The sequence below is a fragment of the Rhipicephalus sanguineus genome, chromosome 2, assembly GCF_013339695.2.
Source record: "Rhipicephalus sanguineus isolate Rsan-2018 chromosome 2, BIME_Rsan_1.4, whole genome shotgun sequence".
NCBI lineage: Eukaryota > Metazoa > Arthropoda > Arachnida > Ixodida > Ixodidae > Rhipicephalus > Rhipicephalus sanguineus.
The window spans coordinates 59,079,010-59,106,763 of record NC_051177.1 but is presented as its reverse complement, the minus strand read 5'-3'; the positions used below and the strand labels follow the sequence as shown (position 1 = coordinate 59,106,763).

The window sequence follows — 27,754 nt, the reverse complement described above, 5'->3', positions numbered from 1 at the left end:
ATGTGATTCAGCGAGGTAAATAACTGCGCAAGCGGATATTCCTCTTGATCCTGCAACCCCCGGAAACCGCTCGCGGCATGACGAGGGTGTTTCTAAGCTAGAAGAACAAAAGAAAAATTGTGATTGGGAAATTCTGTGCCTTAAAGAAAGTGTGCGTAAAAAGTGAATCTTTTTGTCAAACTAATCCCTTTATCGTACGTTTTTTGTGTGTGTTTATTTGAAATGCTTTTTGAAGTTATCGTTGCTCTAGCCAGATCTAAAGGGTAGCTCGTCCTAGACTTGTTCTTCTGGTATACATTGACTAACGTGAAATGCGTGCCGAGTTTGTCTCGAAGAAGTATGTCTTGCGTCGCAGCAGTTGCTTCAGTACAATGATACTAAACGTTGCGGCAGAAATGCACGAGTGTTTGTTGATGTGCAGTTCTCCAACGTCGGCTTGCCTTATAGGGTAGCGGAGCCCTGCTTTCCCACGCGTTCCTGAATTCGATGTTGCGGCAGCTACCACAGTTTACACAACGAAACCCGACATACGCTATTTTCATTGTAACTGGCACTTTTTTCTTTATCGGAGTTTATATTAACGCCGTTTTAAATCTGAGCAGGGGATGCTGTCTGCAGCCTTTTGGAATCTTCGAAAATAACTGCTGCGTTCGACGGAGATAGAGCCTGTGTGTCGTTTTCTTTTGCACTTTTCTTTCCGACTATACCGTTCGAGTTGTTGGTTTTATGGCGAACGCACACACGCGCAAACGCACTGTCGCGGAGGATTTGTTGCAGCCTTTCGTTCGCCGTATCTCGTTTTTTTTTTCACGTCCCCTGCCCCGACCTCCCTGTCGTCCTAAGCCGGGGCTCAACCGCTCCTCGGTTCGTCGCAAGGCACCGGGGATTATCGCTTCCACCTTGACAACTCGGTTGTACGGGGATCTGCGGCAACTAGAAGCCGCGGCACTGGCGAGCGTTGGCACTGGCGAGCGTTGGAAGTTCTCCTGCAATAAAAACAACAACAAAAAACATGCAGCGCACAGACAATCAGCGCACACCAAATATGAAATTGAAGGGCGTGCAAACTGCTCGGCTCACCTCTTCCCTCATCTACCCACTTAAGCGGCACTTTCGGTAACCAGGGTTCAGCTATGAGCCAGATAGCTGTGTTCCTAAAGTAACATTTTGGACTGGCTTTGTGACATTATACGCCTGCCGGCAAATCACGACAGGCGTAGAATACTGTCTGCGTGCTCTCAGGGATGATATACCGAAGCTCGACCGTGAGGATTATCTAAATGTTACCCGCATATGGTACGGCCCAGGCAAAGGTTTAGATCGTATTTCTCGTTCGAAGTTCCCCCGTCGAAACGACGGCCCCAGCAATATTCTTTGCTCGGAAACTTCTCATCACATGAAACCTTCATCTACCTGGGAAATTATTTCTTTTTTGCCTGAACTGTAGTCTAGTGTCACCTACGATGTGTTAGAATCTGTTAAACCAGCTTTATATGAGTCAAGTCATGGTTTGTCTGATAACTTCGTCGCCTCTCGTATGGTGCAGATGCCTGAAGAAGCACTACGTGCCCAAGCTGCCGACGGTGAGCGTGATTGTTCCATTCCACAACGAGCACTGGACGACGCTTCTGCGTACTGCTACCAGTGTGCTCAACCGGTCACCGCCGGAGCTGATCAAGGAGATCATCCTGGCCGATGACTACAGCAACAAAGGTATACTTGGCTGTCCAGCCAGGCAACAGAGTCGAGCAATAGGCGTTTTAGCGTGTACGGTATTCGGATATACGCAAATGGGTTTACAGAATACCGGGTTGCCGAACGATGGTATCGACATCTTGTGACGCTTCGCGCAGCCGCAATTATAGACACGTTTGTTTGTTTTCGCCGAGTGTCTTTGAGGGAAATGAAAGTTGAACAAGGCAGCTCATTCGGAATTATGCCGATGCCTAGAATTTGCACCAGCCGGGTAATAGAATGCGCTAGGTTTCTGCAATGAAAATTCTGTGCTTGCCTGGTTCATCTCGGGCCCACCGAATGCCACCAGCTCTCCGGCCTCACACGTTTGCGGCTACCGTAGCCCGGTATAACGCTAACGCATATAAGATTGCGGGCAATCTAGAAATCCTTAATATCTACTACTTGTGTCTACAGAGTTTACGAACTTCCCGATCTATCGAGCAAATGTCTGTACGCAGTCGGTACGCTGACAGTAATTTAGTGATTGAGTTTCTGTTAGGAGATACTGTATGTACTATCTTCAGTAACGATGACGCTCATAAGGACGGACTGATGGGCTAGTTGGTAATGAAAATTCTGAACGGTAGCGCAAGGAAGCATGCGGACGGCGACAGGTCAAGACGGGACACAGCGCTAACTAACAACGCCTCTCACGTTTGTTAGTTGTTAGTTAGCGCTGTGTCCCGTCTTGATATGTCACCGTCCGCGTGCTTCTTTGCGCTACTGTTCAGAATGATGACGAGTTGCATTATTTCACGCTGATTGCAGGGTGTTACTGAAATATAGAGCTGTGTCTTGTCACCGAAAGGTTGGTAACACGTTCTCCAGTACCAGAAACACAGCGCTGGTTTTAAAGAGTTACCTCTTGGCGTGGTCAGGATATAGCGCATGCCTTGGACGACAAATTTCCAATTTCCGCTCGCTGTCGCGTCCTGCCGCCAAACGCCAAAGCCTCGCGCTCCGCTATTTCGCTTGTATGATCAATGCGTTTCGTTCTTAACGGTTTGGCGTTTGTGTGTGCACCGTACTTGACTGTGCCGTGAAAAACGACGCTTTATGCTTCTTTCTCCCCGTTCAGATATTTTCGTAAGTGTGAACACTTGCCTTCTTTGCTCCGACTTGCTAACTTCTCGCTATGAAGGAACCACGTTTGAATGGGTTTTAATCACTGATATGCGCGGTGCTACATCTCTAACAAGTCATCCGTCGAGGATTTGGACGTGAAAGAGATGGTTAGTGCTGCCGGAGTGCACCTTTTTTCTTAGGTACAAGCTGTGTTAGAGATAGCGGCCGGATTTCGTGTCGCGCTTGGGCCGTTAAAGTCATAACGGGCACAAAATCGTCATAACGATACGCAGACATCCCTCAGGGCCCTCAATTTGCTTCGCTTATCAACATCCGACAGGATGCGTCGACCAAGTAGCGCAAGGAAGTGATGCCGCAGACGAAAAGTAAAAAATGAACCTCCGGGGCTGTGCTTTCTTCTATCGATCCTTTTTATCTCGGCCCGTCTCGTTTGCTCTACGAAGGATCGAGGTGAAGCTACACACATCGTACGGGTTCTGTTGACATTCCCCCGAGAATAAAACAAGAGCATGCTTCCTTCTTGCGCACGGAAAGAGTAGCGGTGATATGGGTGTCGTTTATACACAGTCTGGACACACTGGCGCAGAAAAAGAAACAATAAAAAAGGAGACGAGTAACCGAGCGACGAGTAATGTGGGCGATGATCGAGGAAGAAAAAATATAATACAAGTATATGGTTGGTGGAGTGAAAGGTAACGTCATATCGGCGGCGTCGAGACGAGATATCGCCGGGAGGATGAAAGTAACGAGACGGGGCTTTTGCTTCCGGAGATGGCCGGATACGGGTCCATAAAGCGACGCTACAGCCAGTGCCGAAGACAATCCGAGCACGGCGAGTGGCCCGTACGGTTGCATTAGCGACAGCTGCTGGCGCAATTATCTCTTAAAGAGGAAGAGATCGCTGTGACCTGGTCGAGAGAGCCCTCGGTTCCACTAGCAGCAGCAGCAGCAGCAGCAGCAGCAGAGAATGCAGCCACCGGGAAATGTCTAAAAAAAAAGAAAAAGTAAGAAGAATGAAAAGAAAATCGCGACCCTCATTACTCTCTCATATTTACTGTGCGCTTCAGTTCAGCTCGCTTTTTTTTCTCGTATTTTGTTTATTCGTTCGGCTTGACCGCTAGTGTCTCGACTTCTTTTTTTTTATCCTTTCCCGGCTTGTGGAGAAAGATACAACAAATGCTTTTGTCATTACAAGGTGCGATTACCGGCTCCTACGTCCTTAGTGGGATCTGTAGGAGCGATCGTGCTGTAGCCGCCAGAGATAGAGAAGGCATGACATAAACACAATCGCGAGCGAAGCCAGGCTAATATCACGATTGCCTTGCTGCCTTCATTTAGCCCATACGGGATGCACTTTTAGATGCGAAGTATCTTAAGGCGGAGCTCAATCCGGTGGTGGTGGTGGTAGTGGTGGTGGTGTGCGGCGTGACCACCCTTACTGCGCATGCGCATACCCTCTCCACACACCTCCTCTCCACCCATCCTCTCTCCTCCCCTCTCCCTTCCCCTCTCCAATTTCCCTCTCCACTTTTCCTCTCCCCTCCCCTCTCCCGTACCCCTCTCCCCTCCCCCTTTGCACTCTTCCTCTGAAACGCGGGCTAGACATGCCGAAATTCTCTCCTGCGCAACGCCGTGATGAGCTCGAGCGCATGCGCGTCCCCTCCCCTTCTCTCTCCTCTCCTACGCTGCCCCCTCTCGCCCGCCTGTCGACCGCGTTCCCCGCTCGCCCTGTGAGAATTAACGGCCAGGCTAGATGGAAGATACGACGCGCGTAGCGTCCCTCTTCGCGTTCCACGACGCGAGGTCGGTAGCATGCCCAACGAACGCCAACGGAACGCGATCGTGCAAGTGCTCCGGCTTCGCATCGCCTCATGGTCCCCTTTAGCGGGAGATGGTGTAATTTTTTTTTTCATTCAATCGAGTTAAGCGTGGCCTTATCGCGTTCTGGATGCGGGGCGAATCAATCATGGTTCTTTGCTTTTTTCTCTTCTGGCGATCTTTCGGGTGGCACCAGTGTTCGTTCGACTTGAGCTTAATCGCCTTTATCTGTATAAGCGGGCCTATGAAAAACAACCTACAAAATGGTATTGACGTTTCGGTGCAAAATATAGGTCGCAGTACTTGCCCCGACAAACATCATTGTATTCCTCAAAAAAAAAAAAGGTATATACGAGAAAAAAAAGCATGTTCCGGTTTTATTGCGCTGTTGCTTTTATGATCGCGTGCAGGAAAAACGCGGTGCCGCATCGTGAAGCCTGCTCAGAGTGCGCTGTAAAGATTTATTTTGGAGACTTGAGTTCGGTAACGAGATGCGCTCAGCTCTCTGACTAGCTCGTTTTGTTATTGGCGCTAGTTCTTCGTTAGCGCCGAATGAGTACAGCGTGACGAGCGTTGGAAAAACGAAAGTGACAAGCCTACCAGTAAGAGACGAAACGACATCGGCATCGATTAGAGAGCAAACGGGGCTAGCTAGTCGATATTCCAGTTTAGACGAAGAGGAAGAATTTGAAAGGCCTCGTAATCGATGGTCTGTCAGAGTCGCTGCCTGTGGAAAAGTAGCGCACTCGGAAAGCTAGAAGATGAAATGGTTCGATAAAAGTGAGGCGATTCGAAAGCGAATCGATTTAGGGAAGTCAACTAGTTGACGCAGGAGAGGGCAAACCGGAAAATGGCAAGGAATCTAACTTACATTGGGGAATAGTTCAGGAAGCGTAGACGATGAATTACGAAAGGCGAACGTTTCGAGAGTGTTATTCGGTCCGGCATATCACGGTGGCAATGATAATACTGACGACGATGACGAACTCGGTGCCTTTATGCGAGACCTTACACTACGTGAGGAAATGTAAATAAAGCTGTACGGATACATATCTTCACGCCTTGCAGGTTAATGCGCCAACTGCGTGTATATTCTGGGGCTTTTATAGATCCCCTCTGGGGCCGACTTCACAGAACTTCCCTTTCGTAAGGTCGCTTTCCCATTGGTAAACCGGCTTCACTAATGATGTGTCCTGCATCGTCATTGGTTGAAATATTCTCTTACGAAAATTTTTAGCGTAAGGCGTTTTTGTGAATATGGGCCCCCGATAGTTTGTGCGCTGAGCTGGTTTGCGTGCCGCAGGCGTAGCCAGGGGGGGGGGGTGTTAGGGGGTTTAAACCCTTCACCCCTCCCCCCGAAAATTTTAAATTCTGCATGTGTGTATATACAGGCGCATATACAGGGTGTCCCAGCTATCACGCAGCACGATTTAAGAAAAGAGGAACGGCGTTACGCGAATCAAACCTACAGCATATTGTTCCTAGTACACTAGAGTAGCCACTACTATTTTTTTCGTTATTGAGGTTTAATTAATTAGTCATAATTATATGTCTAACTCGACAAGTACTCGCCTAATTGTCAAAATGTCAATGAGGCGTATGTAGGCATGTTCAAATGGCATCTAACTGTGCTACTTTCAACAACGTGCTAATTGCGCGCTCATTTTTTCCGGCTGATAAAGAAAGCCCGCTAAATATGAAAAATAACACGTGACTACGCTCCCACCCGCAAAGGAAACCAGCGCCCTGAAATAAGCTTACTGCAAACAACCGCTTTGCCTGTTGCCTGTTGCGAAAGACAGCGTTCCGCATTTTGGCAAGGGTACAGGTCGGGCGCCAGCGATATGCGTGCAATTTCGCTGGGATTCAATCCGTTCGATAATACGCCGCAATCATCCATATCTCACGGCCGACTGTTCTTATTGATAACGCGGCAGGTGTTCTTATTACGGCCTGACTGTAAAACCAAGCGGTGCGTTTCTTAGGCCGGGGAGTGGCAGATAGGGCGATGCGTTTTTTTTTCTTTCTGCATTTTTTCCTTGATACTGTCTGCCTCATAGGGAGCCTGTTTGAGGGCGCTGGTTCCCGACGCGCGCAACACTCTAGTCACGTGTCACTTTTCATATTTCGCGGGCTTTCTTGATCAAGCGGAAAAAAATGAGCGCGCAATTAGCACGTTGTTGAAAGTAGCGCAGTTAGATGCCATTTGAACATGCCTACATACGCCTCATTGACATTTTGACAATTAGGCGAGTACTTGTCGAGTTAGAAATATAATTATGACTAATTAATTAAACCTCATTAACGAAAAAAATAGCAGTGGCTACTCTAGTGTACTAGGAACAATATGCTGTAGGTTTGATTCGCGTAACGCCGTTCCTCTTTTTTTAAATCGTGCTGCATGATAGCTGGGACACCCTGTACAAACGCACGCACGAATATACCTAAAGTATGGTTACCCTCCCCCCTCCCCCGAAAAAAGTTTCTGGCTACGCTACTGTTGCGTACAGTTGAATCTGATTATAGCGAAGCAGCATCGGGGCCATAAAATAGTTCGTTATATCCGGTATTTGTTGTAAACGTAGAGATAAATATCAGCTCTTACAAATCGGCAATCTGGCTCGCGCAAAAATTCTATAGGCACAAAAACGCATCATTCTAGGCTTTGCTAGAATGGGGTGGCGAATTGTCTTTCAACATTTACTTTGCTTTGTATGTTCTCTTTAGAGTTTTTAGCCTCCTGCGAAGCAAATATTTCTTCGTTACAGCCGATATCGCGGCGGCTCTCACGTTTTCAGCTTCGTTATAAAAAGAACGAATGTCATTGTAATGAAGCGCGACAAACCAAAGTTCGTATTTAGTTCGCTATAACCGATAATTCGCTATATCAATGTTCGCTATAACGAGTTTCCACTTATTTTGAAGTCAGTGTACTGGAAGGTTTCGGGACGTATTTATCACCCAAACCTTTATCTCGAGCGCGCCACCGCTCAGCTCAGTTGCCAATGACCTTGTGCTGCTGAGCACTGCGTTTCTCTCTCCGACCCGCTGACTCTGTCTTTGTCGTTTCACCCCGTGCAGAGCAGCTGAAGAAGCCCCTGGAGGACTACATCGCCAAGCACTGGAACAAGGTGCGCGTGGTGCGTGCGACGCGGCGAGAGGGCCTCATCCGGGCTCGACTGCTGGGTGCTCGGCAGGCGACGGGCGACGTGCTCATATTCCTCGACTCGCACACCGAAGCCAACGTCAACTGGCTGCCTCCGCTGCTGGAGCCCATCGCCCAGGACTACCGTACCGTGGTGTGCCCCTTCATCGACGTCATCGACTACGAGACGTTCGCCTACCGCGCGCAGGACGAAGGAGCCCGGGGCTCCTTCGACTGGGAGCTCTACTACAAGAGGCTGCCGCTGCTCTCGGAGGACTTGGCCAACCCCACCGAGCCCTTCAAGTGCGTGCGTTCAGATCTCACCGTCGCATACCGCGCTGCCCTGCTTTCTCTGTAGTCACGTGGATTATTAAAACGGCACCATCGGCAGAGGGATTGATTGCAAAAATCATTACATGTGCGTCCGTGAGTGAGTGAGTGAGTGAGTGAGTGAGTGAGTGAGTGAGTGAGTGAGTGAGTGAGTGAGTGAGTGAGTGAGTGAGTGAGTGAGTGAGTGAGACTAGAGTGACGCATCTGACGTAGTGAGAGAGCGGGTGAGTGAGTGAGTGAGTGAGTGAGTGAGTGAGTGAGTGAGTGAGTGAGTGAGTGAGTGAGTGAGTGAGTGAGTGAGTGAGTGAGACTAAAGTGACGCATCTCCTTTAATATTCAACATGATCTTGTCGCAACATGGCCTACGTTTTGTAATTCAGCAAAACTTAAAACAGTTTACTGGGCTAGTTAGAATACTCAACTTCGATGCTCTTCCAGCGCATAACCGAAATAGGAAAAACACATTGAGACACGGAAAGAAAAAAGGGACAGTAACAACGCGGCGGGACTGCAAGGATTCAGCGTTCTTACTGTCCCTATTGCTTTCCGTGTCTGCACGTGTTTTTCCTATTTCGCTTAAGCGCTGGAAAAACATCGACGTTCAGTATTTTGGCACATCTTCGAATTTATTTCGTAATTTCACTGTTGACGATTTCATTGATTTTAATTGGCGTAGCGCAAAGTGAAATACCAACACGGGAGGACGTCCATGATCTGAAAGCAATAAACAGTGTCTCTGGGAATGTTTGGTACTTTCGTCTGATGCTGTGGAGGCTTGGGAATGAAGTTGATGTAATGTTGTCCGACGCAAGGCAGGAGTAAAAACCCGAGATATTTTAGTGTGATTCGCCGTTCTGCGGTGCAGTCTAACTTAAATCACACAAATGAGTGCTCGTCAGGTCAGATCCATTTGCAACAATAACAAAAAAAAGTAACAATAATCATTCGCGGAGAGGGCCAGAATTGAGCAAAAAAGAAAGAATGTATGTAATAGAGCGAACAAGCAGCATTTCTGTCGCTACTTTCACCTTACACCACTGTACGTACACTTCTGCATTTGGTCAATCGTGTGCCGCGTGTTGGCCCAACTTTTACGTTGTAGTCTGCCGTAGCCTCGAATAGTATTAAAATACAGAGCTAAACCCAGCCTCGGAGGGTACTGACTGGACGTTTCCCTGTAGAGTCCCGGTAAAACGTCTCGTAGGGCCATTTTACCGGGCTTGTTCGCTGCGTGTGTTGACGCTTGACGTCGCCCTCGGTAAACGCGACTCGTTCAACGCGCAGGAGCCCCGTGATGGCCGGCGGCCTGTTCGCCATAAGCCGTCGCTACTTCTGGGAGCTGGGTGGCTACGACGAAGGGCTGGACGTGTGGGGCGGTGAGCAGTACGAGCTGTCCTTCAAGATCTGGCAATGCGGCGGAACTATGGTGGACGCGCCCTGCTCCCGTGTGGGACACATCTACCGCAAGTTCGCCCCGTTCCCCAACCCGGGCATAGGGGACTTCGTCGGCCGAAACTACCGCCGTGTAGCCGAGGTAAGTGTGCCGTGACTGCTTCATAGTTTATAGCTGGCTATCGAGAGCTTCGCAGAGAAACAGAGACGTAAGAAAACACGCTGCTATTAGGCGCTGTTACAGTTCATGGTTGGCAGAAAGATGCACTGCTCACGTGCACCCCCTTCCGCAGGCGGCACAGTATTCGGTGCCTTCCGCTGCTCGGAATGCGTCTGCCGGGATTAAGAAAACGCTCTCAGCGCACTTTTCTTGTTCGACGCGATGCTTACCTTTGCAGTGAATGACCCGTACAGCAGCCAAGCCTTCGAGTCAGAGGATAAGACACACGTTCTTATTAGTGCTGCCCACGGTGTAAGAAAAATATTTTTTCTTACACCGTGATGCTGCCATTATTACCTCGTCATTATACGTGCTCGCTGTGGTGCTTTCTTATCGCGTTAGCGGGGACGCTGGCAAACGCCAAAACGTTTAGCTAATGTTCGGTAGTGTTTACAATAAAGGTAATTGAATGTAAATATAAGTAAAATAGGAGCTGTCGGGTTTACCGCCGTATTGCTACTGATTTTTTTGTTCTTTTCTGAATGTCCGAGTTATCGTACTGACCGAAGCCCTCTCTCCAGTGCGACATATCGTTCCGGTCGGACACTTTGCCAAGTCGGTCGGTTTGCCAAGTTTAACTTGGCAAATTTCTATTTTCCTCATATTTTATGCCAATCTGGTTTGTGGTCAGAGAAGCAACTGCGAAACAGAGTAGCCATAAAAACGTTGCCGGTTCGAAATATAATGTAGCAAGCCATACGTTGGTAATATTATACCTCCTTTGATCCGTATTGAAGTAAAGCAAGCAACGGAGTTATGACGCACATTATCGGAGAGTCTGACAAGCCTGACATGCCCTGTGGGACTTGACAGAAACAAGTGAAACGCTGGTCCATTCGCGCATTGCCCAAAAAGACCGACGTTGCCCGGCAAGAATGTGCTCTTGTTTGGACTACCCTGTCAAGTTATACTCACGGACAACTTTTCGTGGCAATGAAGCGAACGCTGCTGTTAATTATTGCAGTCCCACAAGTCCATTAGTGTGTTTTGTGCGTGAGAAACAAAATCAAACTCTCTAATTTTCTACAGGAAGCTTTTCGAGACAGTACGAAGCACACATCGGGTACATACTTACACCTGTTTTACTTTATACGTTGCAAATTCGCATTTTTGCATGCGTGAGAAAGTCGCGCGTTTTACGTGTACCTCAAACGTTACATACATGACGTCAGCGTCTGCAGGTGAGCGTACGTCACGTTCTGGCTTTTCGTTTCGCTCGTTTAAGAAACTTGCCACGGACTTCACCCACAGATGGCCATCTAAGCAGACAAAGCAAACTGTATACAATGCTTGTGCCGCGAAGCCATCACATTACACAACGGTACGAAACGCGTGCCAAACCGGACTACTTCGCGTGGCAGTACGTGTGCAGAAGCTCCGGCCCCGTAGCCTATCCTTCATCGCCAAGAAATGTTGTCGGCGACTATACTACCTCATGCTGCTTGTCTTCTTTCGTTCATTAGCGCAAGAATTTGGAATGTACGAGTGTGATTGCTCCTGCTGCTTCGGTTCTTTCGCTTAACGTACTGCGCAGAGGCCCCAGCGCGGAAATGTTTTCCTCGCTAACGATGAGTCCGATGTCCATCTGCTGCGAGCCCTGCAATCCGACGTCACGTGTGAATACGACGCACGTAGCCTCTCGCTTGGACGCGTTCTGTCGGCCGAAAAGGAACGATGCCCGAGAGTGACGGCAATTAATCGTGGGCTCACTTGATGATTCTCGCTTTTATTCCGCGTAATTAATCTTCTGAACCGTCGCGTCGGCTGCGAGGCGTACATAGCGTGCGCGCGCTCAGTCAGGGCACGTAATAATTAACGAGAAGGCAGTCGCAAACGGGTGGACTTGATGAAGGAATCTGTTTATTATCAGCCCCTTTTGCGCGGTTCTTTAGCGCTTTCGTGGGACTGAAGTGTGTCTGATATTTGGGATGTTTGATTATTTCGTGTCTTTAGAATCGTTCCTTTCCATCTTTGCTTTTATCTTTATCTTTATTATGTACTGTCCGATGGCAGGGTAGTCAATCGTACTCTCGTCAACCTGCGGCTTGCTCTCCTATTCATTTTCATTTCGGTTTATATCTAATCGAGCATCATCAACTAGGCAAGCGATCTCTCTCCTTTTCGGACAACCATAATGGCGTCCCGTGCTCTCTGCGTTTTCGTTTATTGTCTCACGATTGCGCCGTTTCTAATTAACGAAGTATTTCTAAACTCCCCGGCGCCTTCGTTAGCTTTTGAACGGCGGCGTGTCGTCACGTTCTCCCGGTGTCTCGAAGTCTGGGCGCCACGTTGCGGTCGCGAGGGCGTATGAGCTAGCCCAGCATTTTCTTTTGTCTCGCTTGCCCGACGGCTTTTATCGGAATGGCGCAGGGTGCTGCACGACGCTTCTTCCATCTTTTTCCTTTTTCTTACTAGTTGGGAACACACGGCTCCTTCCGTTTCGCTGATTTCAGCGTCGTACATGGGACGCTCGTAAAAGCGTGGCCTTTCAGGACGACACTGGCTCGCCGCTGGTCCTATGGGAGTCATTTCCTCGCACTTTCCTTCAAACTACGAGGAAGTTGGATGGGAGCATGCCGTAGGAACCACCAGAGCTCCTCCCTCGGCCACTGGTTGCGAAAACTGTCTTACCACAATTCTGGAGCTCGTTCAAGGCAAATTGTACGAACGAATAGACGCCAGTGGAAACGTGATAAAAAGAGCGAGTCTGCCATTGGAAAGGGACTAGCAGATTGCGATCGTTGTCCAATAATTGATTACAATGCCCCGGCATTACCGTCTGTGTGCAGTTATTATAACACTCAAATGCAACGATGGATGACAGAAAGACAACTGTGCACCGCTAAAAGAAATCGGAGCCCTTCCACTACCGTGTAGATGGAAGCCAGCGAATCCAGCGGCTGCGGCTGTATACGTTTTGCGGCAGCGGCTTCACGTCGTCCTCGCTCCCATTCACGCTTCTGCGCTCGATGGCGCTCCTTCAATTCCCGCTCTTCTTCCTCCGAGCGAATGACACGCGTCCGTCCCATAGCGACTCCAAAGGGCCACTACTGATAGCAACGCTAGCGCGATCTCTACGTGGAAAGGCAAAGGGGCACAACTACTGGCGTGAAGTGCCGCCGCCGAATATCGCGACTGTTGTGAAATAGACATCAGTGGTGGTGAGGGGACGAGTGGCGCCTCAAATTGTTGTTTTACGCGTCGTTTTGTTCGCGGACGCGATCCGCCAGAACCTAGGTTCGCTCTAATAATAATAAACGAAGCTTTTGTCACCGATTACGCATTTACAGCCCACAGCTGCGAACGTAAGGGCATATGGGCGGGTAGCAGATATCTCGTGATCGGCATTACTGCGGCGTCAAGGATATAATAATTCAGTCCCGCACTCGTGTCGTCTTCTCGCTGTGCAGGTGTGGATGGACGAGTACAAGGAGTACCTGTACATGCGGCGGCCTCACTACCGCAACCTGGAACCCGGCGACCTGACCGCGCAGAAGGAGCTCCGCAAGCGGCTCAAGTGCAAGTCCTTCAAGTGGTTCATGGAGAACGTGGCCTTCGATCAGCCCTCCAAGTACCCGGCCATCGAGCCGCCCGACTACGCGTGGGGAGAGGTGAGCAGTGACGCCACGATCCTTCATAATTGGATGACTTGTTACAAACAGACGCTGGAGATGCGTCTTCCGTGATGGTTCGATTAAATTTTAAATTCGAGGTGGTAACCCGTGTGTTGGTGGCCGCGTGATCTTCTGCGGGTGCAAAGGTGACCCCAGAAGGCTGCTGATGTGGTGCACGCCGTCTTCGCACGCGCACTATGTTGAAAGTGGCGTTAGTGAGTCTGCGCTGCCTGGTAACCGGACTATAGAAAGAGAGCGTGCGTTTTTTATCCCGGCTTTTCGCGACTGTCTGACCGGGCGCCGTACGTTGCAGGTTATTTATTTATTTATTTATTTATTTATTTATTTAGACGGGATTGATAGTGTAGAGTAGCCGGGTGGCGGCTTTTCCATTGCGATTACGGTAATCACGAGGTGTAGTTGTTTCCGTGTTTCTCGATTATTACGTTTTTTCTTTTCTCTTTTTCTCATTCCGTTTATTCCTACTTTATAGGTAGGAAAAACTGCGTTGTCGTGGCATCGGATTAGTGCCTAATGTAGCTAGCTATTGCAACATAAGCGATGCTGGGTCGGGATATAGGATGTGTATCGCTTGCGTGTGACAGGCTCTTACAGCCATGGTTCTATGTTTGCGTTCTCTTCCGTGGTTAGAAAGAGCAAGAAGAACGATAAACGATGAGGTGTTGCGCCACTTCTCATATTTCACTCGCGTGCTATGCTGCAATGTTCGTTAATTGCGCTGTTTGTGTTTTGCTTTTTTATATCCCTACGTTTCGAAGCAGATGCAGTAGTTTTCCTGCTATTTAACCTTAACGTCCAAGGTTCCTGGAACTGCCTTTTATTATTAATATATATATATATATATATATATATATATATATATATATATATATATATATATATATTTTTTTTTTTTTTTGCTGTCCACACAGCGCTCTCTTTTCACCGCTACTTTAATACCGTGCAGCTCGTCGCAAGGCTGAGAGGGTGCCGTAACTATATAAACGTTGGACTCGTAGGGATGCCGTAGGGATGCGAAGCTAACTTGCCCAATCCTCAAACGTTAGCAGGCACCTAACTATTCTGCGTGCGTACCCGTCACGGTGGTCTAGTGGTTATGGTGTTCGACTACTGACCCGAAGGTCGCTGGATCGAATTCCGGCATTCGATGGATCCGGCATTCGATTTTCGATGGAGCCGAAAATGCTCGAGGCCCGTGTACTTAGATTTAGGTGCACGTTAAAGAACCCTAGGTGGTCGTAATTTCCGGAGGCCTCAATTACGGCGTCCCTCATAATCATATCGTGGTTTTGGGACATTAAATACCGACAATTATTATTAATAATCCTTATTTATCCACGGCATGCGAACAATTCGAAGAACACTAGGTCAAAAGCAGTAGCGTTTCGTGTCTGCCAATGCAACTTGGCGCATTTTACGGCTGATTCAATATGCGCTACTCGCAGTGGTTTCCATCACAACATACGCTTTTAATGAGAGCCAGCATTGTATACGCGCGCCACCGCGATAAAAAAAAAAAACGAAGAAGAAAGAAAGAAAGCTCTTATTAAAGTATTTTTTCTATTTTTAATGGCGCACGTGACCGGCGTTTGTACGAGGCTTTTTAACACGTGAATCTTACCCTGAATCTTTCCCTTCACCGGAGGCTCCCAAAAGGCCCAAGCTGAAGCGTAAATTGCTGTTTTCTTGCCCTTAAAAGCGGCCTGTAGCAAGATGCCCGAAGAAAAAATAATAATAAAAGGCCATTCATTGCCATGGTGCTGTGTTTTTTATTTTTCTTTGCTTTTTTTCTGCTGTTTTTCTTTTTCGCACATTGAGGGAGCCATTTCGCGCTACCGGCGCTTTCGTAACAGCTCTGAAAGCCCAGCGTCGGTTTCTCGCTCGGAGAACTTTCGTAACCACAGACAAGACATTTAAACATTTGTAGAGAACATCGCGTCTGTTAGTCCGTTAGTGCGCACGTTAACAGTAAGCCTATACTTTGCCTTCCCCGATGCCAACTTCATTCTAATTCTCTTTTTCTTCCTTTTTTTTTCGCAGCCGCGCATGCTTTCATGAACTAAACATACCACAAATGACAATGGTGCAATATTCTTTCGTAACCTTTGCATTACAAAACGAACTCCTCGCGAGACTGCGCAGAGCAAGTTACCGCGCACCCCAGTAGAATGTAGCCAAAAGTATTTTAAGTAACGTCGTTTCCATGCACGTGTCTGATTTTCACGAGAGGCGTTACTCTATTCGCACACATCCGCAGAGGCTGTATCGCCGTTCATTGATGCGCTGCTAAAATTAATAATAATATCTGTGGTTTGACGCGCCAAAACCACGATGTGATTATGAGGCACGCCGTAATGGAGGGCTGGAGGAATTTCGTCCAATAATATCTGGGGTCTAACGTCCGAAAACCACGATATGATCATGAGAGACGCTGTAGTGGATGGTTCCGGAAATTTCGACCACCTGGGGTTCTTTAACGTGCACCTAAATCTAAGTACACGGGCCTCAAACATTTCCGCCTCCATCGAAAATGCAGCCGCCGCGGCCGGGATTCGATCCCGCGACCTTCGGGTCAGCAGACGAACGCCATAACCACTAGACCACCATGGCGCAGCGATATTTCGTCCGCCCGGGATTCTTTAACGTGCACCTTAATTTAAGTACACAGACCTTTATGATTTCGCCTTCATCGAAATGAGACCACCGCGGCCGGCTTCGAACCCGCGACTTTAGCGTCAGCAGCCGAGCACCGTAACTGCTGTACCACCGTGGTGGCCGACTGCTGGAATCTCATCGGCGTTCGGCTAAAACATTCGCGAAAAAAAAAAAAAGATTCCAGTTTTTCAACAATTGCATGGATGAACAGTAAAGTTTGCGTGGCGATAACTGAAAACGAGGCCCGGCGAAAAGGCAGCAGCGGCAGCAACCACGGGAGAGAGGGAAAATGAACACGCCGTGTAATCAGTCGAGCGCCAAATTGGCGACATTCCGTGGACCGCATCGGATCGCTTGTTGCGATAGCGGAGTGGCGCCCGCGTTGTCTCGGCACGCGAACAAAAGCTACACGAGGCTCGTCTTTCGCGTCGCGTGGGCTTCAGTTTATGAAAGAGACGCCGCGCAGATCTTATCACTAACATTGTCCCGTCTTCTTCCTGGTTTTTTTTTCTTGTTCATTTGTTTTTGTTCTTTCACTCCATCTGCTCAACAAAAAGAAGCTGGGTGTCGTGCTTTTTCTTCCTTTATTTTCTTTTTTCTTTTCACCGTTGAAAGGTTTCCTTTTCTGTCGCTGTAATGTCAACACCTGCAATTCGCTACTTATGGGGCAAGTGGCTTTGTGTTTCGTTTTCTGCCTACTGTAATAATGTCCGGGATTTTATGCGCCAAAACCGCGATATAATTATGAGGCACGCCGTAGTAGAGGGCTCCGGAAATTTCGACCATCTGGTGTTCATTAACGCGCACTTACGTCGCACAGTACACTGAAATCTAGCATTTCGCCGCCATCGCAATATGACCACCGCGGCCGGGATCGAACCCGCGACGTCCTGGTCAGCAGCTGAGCACCGCAACCGCCGCACCACCGAGGCGGACACGCTGAATTTATCGCACGCATGATTTTGCTTAGTACGTATGATAAACATCTACTATTCGGTTGGTTACACGAATTCCTTTCGCGTGGATCTGTGTTTACACGTTCTACACAGGCGGTGTTTCTGATGGTGTTTCATCAGGTGTTTCTGATGGACTTTACACCGCCGTGAACTCTCGTTGTGCCGCTTCTACGCAGATCCGGCACGAGAAGAGCTCGCTGTGCATCGACACTCAGTTCAAGGGCCAGAACGAGCGGTTCTCCCTCGACAAGTGCATCAAGGACCACCGAGACCAGTCGGGCGAGCAGCAGTTCGTGCTCACCTGGCACAAGGACATCCGACCGCAGAAGCGCACCGTCTGCTTCGACGTATCCAGCTCCGAGGCCAGGGCGCCTGTGGTGCTGTGGAGCTGCCACGGCATGCACGGCAACCAGCTATTCAAGTACGACACGGTACGTATCAGAGGAATAACCTTTTGGAAGAATGGATTGTTGAGCGAGTCGGTACGTCGTAATGACCTTTTACCTTTTAATACCTTCTATACGTTTAATCTTTTAGTTGCACGAGCACCGAGTGACACCCTCGTTTCACTTCCGAGCACTTCCGATCGAGCACTTACTTCTGGTTTTCCGATAGTTCAGAAAAACGTGTTCTAAAAAATCGATACCGATGGTTATAGTTCAAGTTAAGGAATATATTAGATTAACATGATACGGAGCAATATGTTTGTTTATGATAAGGGCCCATTAGCTGTCAGGATAATTAACGAAAGTCAATTTATTGAGTTCATCGATAGATTGTGAGCGCCTGGGATCGTTGCGGCACCTGGCGGAGCAGATGTCAACCACGCGCTTTTCTCTACATGGCCTCTGAGATCCGCTTCCTCAGCGCGCGAAACACAAACCTAACCCAAGGAATACACCAGGGCACACAAACGCCGCCGTGCGAGTATGGTGTACTAGAATGGGGTAGTGTGCCGTCTTCGCAGCAAACCAATAGGTGAACGGTGGTCGCTTTCGCGATGACACCACTAGCAGGGCGCCACGATCGAACGGTGTGCCCAGCGCGCGAAATTTAAATTGAAATTGCGAAAATTTCTGCCGTTCTTGAGTCAAATGGTCACGTAACAAGATTGAAACTAAATATATTTGCAAGATTTAGGCACTAAACACATTTGGTAGCATTATTACAATAACTAAAAATGCTTCTGGGTCGTCTGAGCTTGCCCAATTCCTATCGCTGAGCAGCGTCCCGGATCGTCTGCATGCTTACTGTTTGGATTGCAAACGGCATAAAAAAGCACATCGCTGTTCATTCCACGCATATATACGCCTGTCTAGCTATCACACTAATTTGAAGTTATGCGTCGAAACACACGAGGAGGTCCGGAAGGCTAACATTAGCAGTATCAGGTGAGTTGCATGACCACCCGTCACCTGCATCAGCCAGAAGAGCAGTCGCAAGGTTTTCGACAGAAAAAATACAACGCTCAATGACGAATGCTGCTTCATTTCTTTAGAGATTTTACTCCTCAAAGGGGCGCCAAAACGCAGGAATGCAGCTATATGCACCGCGGTGTATTCGGGGTGTTGGATTTATCCTATGTGAATAAGTCCGTAGTTCCAATCGGTCTTTGAAAGCTTGAATGCATCAGGCTTCCCCAAACACTGAGTCTGCCATGCACACGAAAAAATTCGCTAACGTGTCATGAGAAACAGAAGGGAACAATCAGCAAGTTTCCCACGTACACGCGCGACCAGCGCGGCAACTACAACTACCGATCTCGGAGGCTTTGTATATCAGCTTACCATAAATTACTTCAGGGGGCGGCGTCAGGTGGCGACACAGTAGTACGGTGTGCTCTGGCACCGCAGGCTGTCATCGCAAAAAGAGCCACGTTTCCGGCGCCAGACGGCACACTACCCCATTCTAGTACACCATAGTGCGAGTGCCACTACAACTACCGTCATAAGTCAAGGATTAGGGTCGTCACCAGATTGTTTTAACAGCGAATCTGATTAAGGCAGCCGTAATTTGTGCCGCCTATCCTGTGTGGCCTATCAGGTAAGTGTCACAGAAATTGAGTAAATCCCACTACTCACCACTGGTCCGCTAAAAATGAAGAAGACAACAGTTAGCCCAACAAACGGGTATGTGCCACAGAAAATTCGTGCGGCCTATGAAACAAAATTGGCCGCGTATCTGCGTGCTTCGCTGCAAATGTCGTGTAAAGACGATAGAAGAGGCGCTGTGTGAGATATGGACGCCATCTGGCAATACGTCGGGAAACATGAGTGCTGTGTTGCGTGCTGGTAGTCCCGGCGCAGCAGCAGGCGAAGACCGGCGGTGACCACGCGACCGGCGGGGACGCCAGCCAGCCCGAAAACGCGGTTTGGCGCGAAGCGCTGAAGCAGAGAAACGTCCGCACTCAACGAGTACTCTCCACACACTCTTTTATTTACACGTCGCCTGGATAAAACAGGAACGCCAGAGCGGCGCCCACAACCGGCAGCCTGAAGGCCGCCCACAACGCTGCTTTTTCATTTTTTAAATATTTTTTTTCACCTTCTTGGCCTTCTCAAAACTAGTTTTTCAACACCAACCCATGGCATTCGTACAGTGCAGTACAGAACCGAAACCGAAACCGAAACACAACAATGAGCTCGTGCGAAGGGCATGGAGGAAGGCAGATTTCAGCGCAGTCGCATTTTCAGCTTTGTTGAAACAGCGCTCACTAGACGACGACGAAGTAAAAGAAGGCACAGGACAGGCAGCGCCTGTCCTGTGCCTTCTTTTACTTCGTCGTCGTCTAGTGAGCGCTGTTTCAACAAAGATGAACGCATACCAACTCGCTCAAGCTTCCATTCTTATGCATTTTCAGCGCAGCTTAAGAAACTAGGGTCCTTAAAATTACGTATGTATGCATTTTCTATTAAAGGAACACGCCACCTAATACTTACCTAGTGATATTGCACGTCAGATATGCATGATATTTACTTTTTGATCGACAACGTTCACAAGTATGAACAGCCGTACCAGTTCAAGACGGCTGGCCCTTGGGCAAGTGGTTCAACTTTGGCCGAGTGGCTGAATCGAGGGACGTGCCGACAAACAGAAAGACAGACAGACAGACAGAAAGACAGACCAAAATTTCAGCGTTTAAGTTCCCCAAGAAAGACTATCGTCTTTAAAAACTATCATCATAAACGGGGTATATGCCACAGAAGTTGGGTAAATCCCATTACTCGCCACTGGTCCACTAAAAAGGAAGAAGGCAACAGTTAGCCCAGCACTAGGGAACGGGAAAGTCAACGGCAGCTGCGAGAAGACCCCGAAGCGATGACATGGTCTACGCCAACGACGACGTACCCGTAGATCTATGAGAGGTGCAAACACTTTGTTTCAGCGCAAGGTTCCGTCTCTGGAGTTTGGACATCCATGTCGTGTCTGTGACTGTCTGTGGTTTAACTTGTGGGGATTGAGGCTTGCCCGTCGCCATTGCGCTGGTTTTCGCCTATTTCTGCCATCCCCACGTCCGATCATGCCGTTCCTCTCCTCCGCCGTCTTACGGCGCTGGGCGAGCGGGGAGTGACGTTAACCTCCTCTCTCCCGGCGCCGGGCCTCGACGGGGGGCGCTGCGCTCGAGTTTCGTGTCCCGCGAGACGTTTCGCGCCAGCGAGGGGGAGACCCTCTCTGGACCTCGTGGGGTAAGCACGTATTTTCTCTCCCGTCCGTCGGCTCCTCTTTTGGGCTCGCTCGGACGGAACTCGCTAACGGTGCCTTGCGCCAGCGGCGAGCGCTTACCTTACGTTGTCCTTTTCCGAACGCTAGGCTGAAGAGCGGTGCGGTGCATTCGCGCGTGGTCGTACTACGCCGAAACCGTACTTATCGAAGCCAACGCGAGCGGAGTTTGCCCTCACTCGAGCGATCGGGCCCTGTGGTCACAGATCGTAAGAGTACGCAGCATAGTCGCGAGAGACCCGTTTCCTCTCAGCGGCGTGTCGCCGTGAGCCCGCTGCCCGCGGAGACGTGCTAGCGGCACCCTTTGTGTTGTATTTTCGCCCGTGGTGTGGTGAAGCCTGTTTGCTTCTCCCGCCGCCTTTGGGAGCGGGCGTTGTACGGCGTTTTGTGGTGTTGCCGCAGGCAAATAAACTGTTGCGGATCTCGAGAGCAGTACTGTGTACTTGCCGCGTTGCGCTCGGCGCCTTTGCGCTCGAACGTACGTGTGCAGCGGCGCGCTAGTTCACGCGAGGCGACGGCAAACGCGGCCCTGTGGCTCGCTAAGTCCGAACCCACGCTAGTGGCCGTACTCCTGTGAAGTACGTGTACACTACAAACTCGAACCTCTCTTCGCTGAGAATCAACGTAGAAACAATGTTTCATCACCTAGTTAAAGCCTAGCAACGACCTAGAAGCAACCTTGAAACAACCTGCACCATAGATGGGGCCTAGAAACAACCTATAAGCAACCAGATTAGTCTTTAGAATCGTCCAGTTTCGCTGTTTCAAGGCTTGCGCGGCTTAGTGCTTAGTGCATGCTTCGCCAATTTTTTTTTCTTTCTAGATGACAAACCTGTACTTGTTTTCGGATTGCGGTATTTATGGCGTTTGTATAGGAAATATCACACCATCTCCCGCTAAAGGGGACCATGAGGCGATGCGAAGCAGCGTTTCGGCATGTCGAGCCCGCGTTTCAGAGGTGGGAGGGGAGAGGGAAAGTGGAGAGGGGAAGTGGAGATGGAAAGTCGAGAGGGGAGGGGAGAAAGGCTAAAGGGATTGTAGAGGGGAAAGGGGGAGAGGAGGTGTGGGGTGAGGGTTTGCGCTTGCACAGTAAGGGTGGTCACGCCGCACACCACCACCACCGGATTGAACTCCGCCATAAGATGCTTTGCATCTAATAACGAGGGCTCTTATGCATCCGTATGCTCTGAGAAGATAACATACTGCGCTCAGCGCAACAGAAGTTATACATCTTAACAGCGCAAAGCAGCATTCACACAATGCAGAGGCATGTGAACAGGACGAGTGCCCGTCCTAATTTGTTGTATATTTATGTTCTATTTTTTACTGCATTTCTGTTACTAGTGCCCTACCTACTCTCTAAAGCCATTATGCGCCCGGGGGTAGTGTAAATAAATAAATAAATAAATAAATAAATAAATAAATAAATAAATAAATAAACTAGCCAACATTTCTGCGTTGAACAGCGTCACAGAATTGAGATTCCATGCAGCATTGTCTTTCTTTTCTTTTGTTGCAGACGACGAAGCAGATCAGCCACCCCATCACAGCCTCGTGCCTCGACTGCGACGCGGAAAGGCGCGAGATTTTCATGAACTCGTGCGACCCGAACTCGGCGTCGCAGCGCTGGCTCTTCGAGCACGTGAACGAGACGGCGCTGACCAACTGGTGATCGCCGTAACAAAAACGTGCATCGTCACTATAGCTTGCCACGCCTTCGGGAGCCGCTCCCGCGACCTTCGACGTCATTCTTGACTTCCCTGGTCTAAGCGCAGCGACGCTCTTGGACGATCCACATCGCCTAGTGCGTGCAACTTCTGGCCGTTTTATTGAGAGTCGCTTCATTGATTGTTCCGTCTGTTCAGCCACTTGGGCACCAAACTGTGCGCCGTGACTTGAACTGCGTGCCGTGAATGTGAGATGTTTAGTTCGGAGTCATACTGAACGTGTGTGAAGGTGTGACGAACTATGTGCTATATTAACTGGAGTCTCTGAAGGCGCATTTTGTTGCTTATTTTTGTTTTTCCAAGTGACTTGTTTGTAGAAAGAAACGCAGAGTCTCCACATATCTTTCATGGTTTACGAGGTATGGGCATGGGACACGAGAAAGCCAATGTTGTGTGGAACTGTACGTCTTAGTATCCCCATTCAGGTCGCATCGCTGCGTGAAGTGGCTCTTAGGATCTGGAAGGAATGGATAGACTGTGTAGAAGACTTAATGTGTGTCGAGAAAGCTCAATGCGTGTTTGTGTGCTTTTCTTGCGAAGACGAAAGAGTGCTGTTTCCGGTAAGGCGGTGTAATCAGTACCCACGAATGAAGACGTAAGCACTCGTTCTTTCAGCCCGGTGATTGAAGTTTGAATGGGCGTACTGCGACGTACATCGGTGGGCGCTTCCGAGCGGGAATTAGCATTCCAATTTCATTCCAGCCCACGGAGTGCGCTCGATTCTTCCTTGAGTGTTGCTGCTGTGGTGGTCGGTGCTTTTGCGACGTACTGTTCAGGTGCGACCCAAGTACTCTGGTTCTTCAGACAGCGTTCTCCTGTGGCCACGAGGACCGTCTGAAGGTTTCCCCGCCGAAAGCAGCGCCGTGGCATCTATCTCCGTTTGTGTGTGTGTGACCGTGTTTGATTGGAAAATGTGCATCTGGCGAGAGACTTCTTGAACTTGTCTGACAACTTAGTGTTGGCTTTTTGAGTGTATTTTTCTTACAAGCAATATTTGTTGTTTTTCTTGTTCTGAAGCGTGTGTTCGAGCGTTAATTGCGTGCTTGGGACCGTGCATAATAAGGCTGCCGAGTCCCGTGCGCGTTGTTTGTAATAACTGGTGTTTCTTTATTATATCTTTTTTTTTTTTTTGCTAGAGCAGCGAACAGAGGTCAGCAGTCTGACAGAAAGTTCCATCAGTTTCCGAGCAGGAATTCGTTGCTTGCGACTTTACGATTGAGTTTGCCAGTCACGTGAGGACAACTTAATCATCGGTGTTTTTTTTTTTTTAGCCCTACTCGCTATTGTACAATAGCTGTCGTGTTCACAGCTGTCTCTGACGCGATGGTTTTACATACCGTGCATGACCACCATCACTGCATCATCCGAGTTAACATTTATCGTGGAGATACCGGCAACAGCTGTACCGTTCCGTTTTACAACGCCATTGTTTATTGTCGAGATTTTCAATATATTTTTCTCTTTACCTTCGGCGTACCCGTATAAATCCGACCCTTTAGTCAGGCGAGCAACGGAGCTCGTTAAAGACCGAAAAAAGAAAGCATAGCCACGCGAAAGGAATGATGGCATGAACCACATATACGGCTGGTTTATATGGGGTCGTCCACATCTAAGCTGGACACCTCATTAGTATTCAACACCTCGTAGAAGCTAATTTTTAATGCATTATTCGTAAAATTATTGTGTCTATCGGTATCATGATTAGACGTCATGTAATGCACATTTGCCTCGTGAAGTACAATAGACGTTCTAGATTTAGCGACTTGAATATTAACGGGGTGTTCACCTTAAATGTGGTCCACCCTGTACACCGCGGTCAACTGTTACATGGAACATCGGAGCGCATCAAGGCACCCTACGCGTGGCGGCCGCTCGGCGCCACCACCGGCCGGCGACTGAAACGAGTTTCGCGCAGGCACAGTGAGTGCTATGAGTGTAGGGAGCGTACTTATGCGCGCCTCCGTGGTTTTAAAGACGGAGGCACGGAGGCGCACACATGCAGGCTCCCTATAAGAGTGGCCTACCACTGAGACCGGGACCCTTGCCACCCCTATCCTTGCTGCCGGCCTGCTGCTCTTCGTACTGATGACCTCTGTGCCTCCACACCTCTAACCCTCTCTCTCCTATCCACTGTCATCCCATCTCCCCTTTCCCGCAGGCGCTGCGCCGTGCTCCCGACCGGGCTGCAGAAATTAGGCGCCTTTTCCTCTTCAAACCACTACCACCACCTATAAGAGTGGAGCTCTTTCGCCGTCCGCTACCGTCTGCTGCCGCGCTGCGAATCGTCGCGAAGCGAACCGTTCGCGCGATGACAGAGCACCTAGCACGATGTTCACTGCGCCTGCGCAAAACTCATTGCAGCCACCGGCCCGTGGTGGCGCCCAGGGGTCGCCACGCGCTCTGATGTTCCATGTAGCAGTTGACCGCGGTGCATATTCGTAATGGATAAGCCGTATAAGTGGCTCACGGGACCACCCGTATTCGGGATGGGGCTAAAACACACTTTCAAGCGTACTTTGTTACGTTATGTTTAAAAAACGCCGCGAAATAAATCGGGAACTTAAGGTTGTGGCCAGATACACTATGGAAAGGCGTTAGTCGAGGTAGAGAATTCTGGCTAGGGTGTCTTCGTTTGCACTTTCGAAGTCTGCGCCTCTTCGTCGCTCTAGCGTTGTGAGAAATGGGAAACCGGTGATAAAACCGTCGTGCCAAGTATTCTGAAGCATTTTCTGCGTGTGCCAGCAGTATGTGAACGCCTCGTGGTCAGTTTCTTATCTATAAGAAAAAGACTGTCTCCATTATAAGTGCTTAAAATATCAACGAGGTTACCCGCTTGTTCACTGCTAACATGTTTCTTTGGGCTGGTGACTGCGAAACTGCAAGTAACCACAGTGCAACTTAACTAGATCGGATAGTGCAGTGGTTAACTAATGATACTGATTAGTTAATGGTTGTTACCGCACCATCCTTTCAATTCCAACTTGCTCGAATTTCTTCGTTAAAAAGTGCTTTCTTTTACGCAGTTAAGGAAGCAATAGCCTTATCTATGGAGAATTACTAGTAGACGTTTATTAAGCCTCATTATTTTTTTTTGCCAGGTATCTCGAAGGTATGCATCGGCTCCGTATAACTGCACAAAAAGAGGGAATAGAGACTGCACAGGCCATAAGCTAATGGGACCTCGGGCGTAACTGCGACATCCCTTGCCGAATATTGGTTCCACTGGTACCTAATAAACTAACTGTTCTTTAAGTTTCTCTAAGTAAAAAAAGAATTGTATGTAATTTTTTTTGTGGCTTTAAGCAGCAGCTGGCTCGACAACGATTCGGGTTTCCGTCTACGTGAAGCTATAGGTCAAAGTACTTTTGTTTTATAACATGTGATATTTCAGGTCTTTCTCATAAAAAAAAAATTAAGGCGACCTCGCAGGGCTCATTCTACATCGAAAAAAAAAAATGGAAAGCGATCGCTATAAATAGCACGCCGCATTGCTCGAGTCTTCGGATTTTCCAGTGCAGCATTCACTTTGCCTCAAACAAGCTTGTATTACTACATTCCGTTTTGTTCAGTTAACCCAGAAAACCATAAATTGAAACAAAGATGTACGCCATCTTTATAGTAATTATAGTTGCGCTAGTGGTGTTTGGAGACTGTGATACACGTTATACAAGCTCACTGATCTTTTTCCAAATACATTTTTTTTTCGTGTCGTGCAATATCCTCGAAGTCTGCGTAGTTGTTGGTTTAAAAAAAAAAAACGGGAGGTTTTTGCTGTTCTTTTATACTTTGCGGCTTACATATTGTGTCCATTGTTCTGTCTTGCGTCAAGTTACATATTTTGAAACGGAAACCAGGCTCATGCGATCGGGGATCGACCTTCGCGAGGGCACTACCGAAATACACGGAAACAGAGGTACACTTCGTTTCTTTTCCTTGTACTTTTTTTTTATGGTCGTGGAGTCGTCGCATTCCAAACATTTCCTGAGCGCGTTGCCATCTATAAGTCAAACGAGAGTTTTTATTTGACGCTTTTACTTTTTTACATTTGGTAACCTTTCGTTTCATGTAGCGTCCATCATCGCTATTGGCAGCCGGTGCATGGAGACTTCTCTTTTTGGTTCATTGAAAAGTGCCCTTCCATATTGGAGGAAGGTAGAAAAACAAGCTTCAGGACGTACCCTGAAGTCGCACTCCCTTATGCGGCGACAAACCAAATGTGCTTATTGGGTGCACTTTGAGTTTCCTTGGCCAATCACAGTGAAGGCCTTGAGAACGTGACAGGGAGAGGTACTTCCCTCCTCCGGGCCTCTCTTTTATATGAGCGATTAGAAACTTCGTCGTCTTGTTCGGCATAGTGCCGAAGCTAAAGTCCCTAGATTTTTTTTCTCTAGAGAAAAATCTAGGGACTTTAGCCGAAGCAGCAACGTCACTTAATCCCTCGTAGAACTTGGAAGTATAGTTCAAATATTTCTGCACGGAACTGGGGTGTGTGGAACCTACTAGTATAGTCGCCCAGCGTGCTAGTAAGGGACGGTAGTACATGGAGTCGGCTAATTTTCGTCCTTTTGAACTTGAAGAAGGTTTTCTCATTCATCAAAGTCGTCATTTCACGCCAAACATTCCGCTATAAATGTAACATGTTTGCTATGACTGCGCATGTGGAGCTTCCAGCGTTTAGAAAACTACGAGCGTTTGGAAATTTATGAGGACTCTGTCTTATAAATGCCTAAGGGGCATTTTAATCTACATGCACGAATATTGGACGAATTCGTGTAGAACCATCATTACCGTAATAATAATACGATTGCAGTTCCGAAGTTCTATGTAGTGAATTCGAAGCAAAGTCTAATACCGTATCAAAAAATTGTATCTGATAATAGAATGTCCCGTCCTAGTATGCAACCCATAATTCGGGCCTGAGTGACGCGTGACTATATCTACTGTTGACTGGGCGCCTTCTCAGTTTTTCTACCTTCCTCCACGAATTGCGTACACCGTGTAGATCACGCGGTAAGCAAAGAAATGACGTTTCGAGGCGGTATGTGTGTGTGTGTAGCGTTTGTGTCGGCCATTTATTCTCATTAAATGCTAAGTGATGGAGAGAGACGTGAAATCTACGCGGGGAGAATTCAGGGCAAGTATTTTGTTTTCTCTCAACAATATTAGTGATCAATAATAAAAAGGTGAAGCTTCTTTGTTCTTCTTCGTTGTCTTTGTGCTTGTGTGTCGAAGTAGCTCGCCTCGCCTTCGGCAAAAAAAAAAAAGTCAAGGGTGTGTCCAGATAAGATCGAACACGAGGTCCCGGTCACCATTCCCGATATTGATGAAATTTA

General features: G+C 48.4%; 1 protein-coding gene across 2 annotated transcripts in view; it reads left to right on the top strand.

Annotated features, from left to right (window-relative positions):
- LOC119383042 (putative polypeptide N-acetylgalactosaminyltransferase 10) overlaps positions 1-27,255 on the top strand; it is a 143,996-nt gene extending 116,741 nt beyond the window's left edge. For both annotated transcript variants that reach the window (XM_037651020.2, XM_037651021.2), the window contains 6 exons: positions 1,547-1,713; positions 7,723-8,089; positions 9,401-9,650; positions 13,139-13,339; positions 17,151-17,405; positions 22,214-27,255. In XM_037651020.2, the coding sequence (XP_037506948.1) occupies positions 1,547-1,713; positions 7,723-8,089; positions 9,401-9,650; positions 13,139-13,339; positions 17,151-17,405; positions 22,214-22,366 (1,393 nt within the window). In that variant the 3' untranslated portion in view covers positions 22,367-27,255. The remainder of the gene's footprint in view (positions 1-1,546; positions 1,714-7,722; positions 8,090-9,400; positions 9,651-13,138; positions 13,340-17,150; positions 17,406-22,213) is intronic.
- Positions 27,256-27,754: the final 499 nt, after the last annotated feature.